The sequence below is a fragment of the Austrofundulus limnaeus genome, unplaced genomic scaffold (genome assembly GCF_001266775.1).
Source record: "Austrofundulus limnaeus strain Quisiro unplaced genomic scaffold, Austrofundulus_limnaeus-1.0 Scaffold22, whole genome shotgun sequence".
In the NCBI taxonomy this organism is placed as follows: domain Eukaryota; kingdom Metazoa; phylum Chordata; class Actinopteri; order Cyprinodontiformes; family Rivulidae; genus Austrofundulus; species Austrofundulus limnaeus.
Genome location: NW_013952424.1, coordinates 1634563 through 1640678, shown reverse-complemented (window position 1 = coordinate 1640678; position 6116 = coordinate 1634563). Strand labels below are relative to the sequence as shown.

Here is a 6116-nt window from a genome sequence, read left to right as displayed (position 1 = left end):
CAGGTGCAACATTTTGAAAAACGCTACTAATATGTGTGTGTGGTCGTGTGTGTGTGTGTGTCCACGCCTGTCAAAGTTTGTCAGTAACCAGAGTTTTCCGTCTCTGGAGGGGTATAGTTGGAGGTCGCCAAGGGGTCAAAAATGTCACCAGAACAGGTGCAACATTTTGAAAAACGCTACTAATATGCAAATATTTAAAAAAAATAGCAGCTTGCTTGGAACTACTTTAAACCAAAGAAATATCTGAAATATGTGGACATGCAATCCAAGTGTAAAGTTTAGAGAAACAACCGCTTACTTCATATTTAAGCCTAGTTTGCAGATCCACATTTAATCTCTTAATGCCATAAAAAAACTCATCCTAACCGAACCCTTTGGGAAGATGTGCTTTCAGCAACAGAAAGCCCAAATCATCCTTTAATGGTAGTAATTTGGGATTCTAATGTGTTCCTATAAAGAAAAGAAAAAAGACAGATCATTATGGTTAACAGGATGCACAAAAAAATAAACAGAAAGGGATGTTTGAGGATGTCAGTTTAAGTAATTGAGCCACCAGGGATAGAGCTGTGTTTGTTTCGCCCCTCCCCTCACTCTTTTCTGGTCCATTAAGATGGTTTTGTAAATCTGTAAAACTAGCTTTACATTTGTTCCCACATTTTTTTACTTTAAGTGGAAACTTGCATTTCCATGTGATTATTAACAGAGACGAAAATKATTTGCTGCTTCCCTTGCGGTCCACTTTCCTCATTTAAATCACTGTAGAACAGAAAAGTCTTATCTTCTTCTTTACAGGGGTCAATTACACCATAATTACAGGCTTCGTAAATGTCTCCATCCTCTTTGGAACAACTTTATTGATGTTTCTGCCTTTACTCTTCGGGTTTATTCAGCCAATCAGAGCGTTTAACAACAAACAGTCCTTCCTTGACCCGGAAACCAGGATTTTCCAGGATATGCAGGCACCTTCATCATTGTGTCATTGTTGTAGATGACTTGAAATTCTAGGAGATTACTTTGAATTAATGGGTAATGCTGGCAGGTATTAAACACAAAGTAAGAGGGTTACAGGAAGGCTCAAATACCTGAAAAGCAACTTTACTGGTTGACTGATGAAAGGTGAGGAAAATGATAAAAGCCTCTAATATGATTTTAGTGTTCCAAGTCGGATGTATTTTCATTCAGAACTTGTTTTTTTTCTCCCTCTCTCTTTTAAATATTGTATATACATTTTATATTTTGAGTGAAATAAATAAAAAATAAATACTTCTAAAGTAAGCGCAGATGAATTGCCCAATCTAGGGGAAGAGTAAMGGGTATCCTGTAAACTAGCAGAGGAGGAGCGGAAGACAAACGGGAAGCTGTAATAATTACTAACCACAACCAGATGTGTGGAGAGGAGAAAGAAAACCTACAGACACAAACGACAAACCAGCAAACATCAGGAGACAAAAGCAAGACAACCCAAACTTGGTGGTGGGGATTTATTTTCTTTTCCCGATGTACCACCTCTCCTCATTGATATCTGGCACTGGGACTCAGATATTTCACCTGCTGGTATGACTCCAGGAAAAATACTGGTGTCCAAACTACCACCACACAACCTTTACCTGCTATATTAAGAAAGAAATGTTGGGGATTATTTGCATAAAGAAAAGTAGTCTTGAAAAGACGACAGATCTGAGTAGCTTTTATTGCTCATCAGCCCTTCCGGCCATCATAGTCTCCTCTGTAAGCCCTTTGTGAACTCGGCTCAAGTGACTAAACCGCCTCATCCCTGCCTTCACCTTCACGCTTCCTGAGCAAACACGCGACTCATCCATCTATACATCAAAGCTACCTTACAGCTTCATTTGCAGACAGCCTTGTGTACTAAACAAGTATAAAGATGTCAGAAAGCAAGTCTGTGGCCAATACATCCCATTAACATCAATCTAGTCACCATCTTTTAACAGTGCTGCACTGAGGACCAGTTGCACAAAACCCCAATGTCCAGTGTGGCYTGAACACCAGCAGTAACAGCTCTTATGTCTCAATAAAACTCCATTAGGCAACTCAAAAGAAGCCATCCCTGGCTGGACTTTGTGGCCATCTTTCAAAATATAACACATCAGCGGGGCCTGTGGCGCTTCACCAGAGACATATTTTGCACTTAAACCTCTTGATATAATTAGGATGTGTCCTTGACAGCAACCACACACACATGCACATCTACACACACCTCAAGAGCTAGAATTTTGCCAAAGGTCATCCTCTTTGCTGGCATAATTCTGCCTTTGTGCAAAATTGAAAAGAAGAAAAAATGCCATTGTCACTCAGTGAACCCGAGTTGCAATATTTATAGAAAAAAGTTACATATTTGAAAAAGAAATGTTAAAAATAAAAAACACTATCTATAAAGCTAAATATGTAAATAAAAGCACTCAACACCTAGCATGCCAAAGTTTTAAGCTATAATCTTATAATAAAATCAGGGACAGTTTTAACTCTTCTGGTCTCCTGAAATGTTAACTATAATGATATCAGCAGCTAATTCTTTATAACGGTCTATGCATTTGGTTAAAGAAAGCATATAAATAAATAATTAAGCTTTCAAACAACTAAAGAGTCATTTTACATCACTCTCACACACTGTTATATCTCAGCATACATCTGCTTCCTGTACCAAACAGCTCCCTTTTAACACAGCTGGTAGCCATTCCCAAGGTTGCCACAGCGACAGAGCAATGGAAAATTCTTGGGAATTTCCATGTGGCAAAAGATTCCTAAGTAAATAAGGCTGCGCCGGTGTTACAATTTGCTCCAAACATGAACATGTGTAACTTTGAGCTTCCCATATTTAGCAAAACACACACATGAATAGAGTCAAAGAACCCCTTCCCCTAAAACAGAGGTCTGTCTGAAAATAGCCTTGACTGAGAATGGTTTAGAAGGGGAGTGAATAGATGAGAGACAGAGAAAATGTTCCTGCAAATGAGAGAAAGCGAGGGAAATGAGTGGGGAAGAAGTTAAAAAAAAAACTGTGAGAGTGAATGAAAACAAAGATTAAAGAGCAAACATTAAGGGCAGATTTCACAGCCCTGCATGTGTAACAGATACTGCTCCAGCCTTCAGCTGCTCGATGCCTCCTGAAATATACGTGCTTACACCAACTCCCTTATGGCCAAGAGGCACAAATCACAGCCAAGGAAACCCCGGGACAGTGCCTTCATCTGCTGCTTGTTACAGTTGATTCATCCTGCTCAAATCTCTGCATTAAGTTTGACTCAACAAAAGGTGAATGAAAATCTAGGTTAAAAGTCTTTTTTATTCGTATTTGATGAGATAATTTTCACAGCTTTCCAACAGAGTCACACTTTGTGATTTCATCTTAAAAGGTAATGCAGTGCCCCGGGCCTTTTTACATTTAACAAAATACAAGGCAACTATGTGCAATAATCTGCGTGGTGCGTAAAGTCATAGATTTTTTGTCACATTTTTTATTAATGACTTCTCTCTACAAAAAGCAGTCTAAAATGAACCTGTGGTTTCATTYTAGAGGTCTTATAACCTGCAGAAAGGCAGACAGTAATGATTTTGCTCRTATCGGGTTTTGCACAAGTGTTTGTTAGCAAAATATCTCATGACCCACTTGACATATGTGACCCATCACATGGAAATGAGGATTAAGTCAAATTTGGTCAAAACGACCTAATAATATTTTCAGATTCCCATCTTTAAACGCTACATTTTGATACTTAGATCACCCTGATATCTGTAGTAGATCCAGAGATATTTATTTTGTCTTGTTGGTTACAACGATATGTAAATATTTGGTCTAAATCCTAATTTTATGTCATTTTAATGAGGATTTTTTTATGCCATTTGAAAAAAAAGCCTCAAATAGTGTTTGAATATTAAGATTTCCCAGCTGGAAAGAAACAAAAGCTGTGATGGCTTACATTGAAAATCTCAGCATTTAAAGGTGTTTCTCCTCAAAATAGAGTTTTTGATTGCTAATGCACAAAAAAGTGCTTCAAAAAATTTTTTTACGATAACATTTTAGACAGTTCATTGAAATGATACATTGATTACACGTTTATTTGTTATATTTTGACAAATTGTAGTTTTTGCAAGTGCTTTAATCAAAACACTATATCTTTCTCCACATACAACTTTTAGACTTAATCCTCGTTTCAATGTGATGGGCCACATAGTTGAATGAAACTCACTGCATGCATATCTACAACTAATGAACTTTTGGCTGCCACAGCTAACTGACCTGACCCGTGTGAAATCAGGCAGAGATGGTGTCGTTATTTTCTTTTCTATTTGTCTAGCCCTCCCATCAGGATAGTTGAGGTCACAAACACAAAATATGACCCTTTAATTTGTTAAATCTAATATCAAACTCATCGGCATCATTAGTGTTTTATGGTCTCCTTTTCATCTATTCTGTTTTTCTTCTTTTTTTAAAATCTCCCGTTTTCTGAGTGTTCTTGATGGAGATCTCTGGAGAACAAGCCCCAACATCAAACCTAAAATGCAACATCTGATGTCAGTCAGCTGCCTTCGGGTAACAACGAGGAGGAGAGATAAAAAGGACACAAGGAGTTGAATGGAAAAAGGATGGATAGGAAACTGAGCAAGAAGACAAGACAAGCAAAGAATGGAGGACACTAAAAGAATAAATTGCGCAAAAAAAGAAAAATCCTTTTGTCTTGATTTGAGCTTTCCTCTACCCCCACCACGGTCTGCTCAGGGTGTGCAGCTGTGTTTTCTTTATGTACACAACCCACAGATCAATCCACTTAGTGCCCATGAAATATAGGGAGTGGGCAGACCGCTCCGCTAGTCTGACATCACTGCTCGGTCATTAGGCTAAGTGCCATGATGGCTCACCACCTTCTCTGGGATCGGCTGCGTTTAAAACCAAGGCCTGCTGTCTGAGGGTTCTGTTAGAGGCAGCAGGAGCATCAAACCTGTTGATGTAGGAGCGAGGTGCCTTTAATTAGGTCAGCAGCCTCAGACTGGGGCTGGATCAAGTGTTGCATCTTTTAATTTAGCCCTGCAGATTCAGAGGCTGGGAGTCCGATTTAGACAGAAAGAGTGATACCCTACAGGGGGATCTCTAATCTGCAACATGAGCTCATAATCCAAATGAACATTCTGCAGACTGAGCAGAGGGTTTTCACCTCAGAATATGAATCTGAGCTTTAAAGTGAAAACAATGAACAAGTCTTTAAAGATGCCACAGCGTGCTTTTTAGGATAAGTTCAAAAGAAATAATAATTGAAGAAAATACTGACTTTATTCATGTGTGTTTAAAAGTCGTCAAGCAAATTCTCAAAAATCCAATTATTGATCATCTGAGAAAAATAAACACATCATAATGATCATTTTAAGCAAAAGTTAATCAGCTGTAGATGTACATTTAATGCTGACTTTCTGACAGTTTCATTAAAATCTGACTTGTGTTTCATGAGATATTTTTTTGCCAACAGACGCGCACAAACAAAAACATTTAACATCTCTAAGGGTCTGTTTGACCTTTAATTCCAAAAGCCCTTGTTAAGAGAACACATGAAGTAATGTGCAGCCCTGAGGTGTGGCAGAGAGAAAGTTAACTCAGATGACTCACGTGACAGAGAGCTACAGGCTGGGAATTAAATAAAGAAATAACGTTTGAGAAAATCTAAGTTGCCTCTGACAACATCTGGACACAAACCACTCTCCCGCTAACAAGGACAAACAGAGAAAGACGCTCAGTCCACAGCTGGCTCGTCTCGCAGACTTGTGAGGAGCCAACAGGCTGTACTCACTCCGGGGGCTCCGGGAACAGTCCGGTCGACACAGACGAAACGCTTAACAGAACCAGAACACAGAAGGAGTAATCCATAGTTCTGTTCGGAACCCTCCTGCTGCCGGGAAACACGAGGCAAAGAAGAAGAAGAAGGGAAAAAAAAGAAAAAGAAAAAACAGAAAGACGCACAAATCCAACCGCGTTCCCTCCGCACCGCCACCGGTGCGCGTTTGGAAACTAATCTGATCCGAGACCCCCCGCCACCACCTCCCCTCCACCCCGCCCACCCGCGGATTAAAGCGCGTGCCGAGGAGCCTCCTGGTAAAGTGTGTACTGT

At 39.6% G+C, this 6116-nt stretch overlaps 1 protein-coding gene across 3 annotated transcripts in view; it reads right to left on the bottom strand.

Moving 5' to 3' along the window:
* The window catches only part of cacna2d1a (calcium channel, voltage-dependent, alpha 2/delta subunit 1a), an 80964-nt gene extending 74913 nt beyond the window's left edge, over positions 1 to 6051 (bottom strand). For all 3 annotated transcript variants that reach the window (XM_014004178.1, XM_014004179.1, XM_014004180.1), the window contains exon 1: positions 5799 to 6051. In XM_014004178.1, the coding sequence (XP_013859632.1) occupies positions 5799 to 5875 (77 nt within the window). In that variant the 5' untranslated portion in view covers positions 5876 to 6051. The remainder of the gene's footprint in view (positions 1 to 5798) is intronic.
* Between the last annotated feature and the right edge of the window lie 65 nt (positions 6052 to 6116).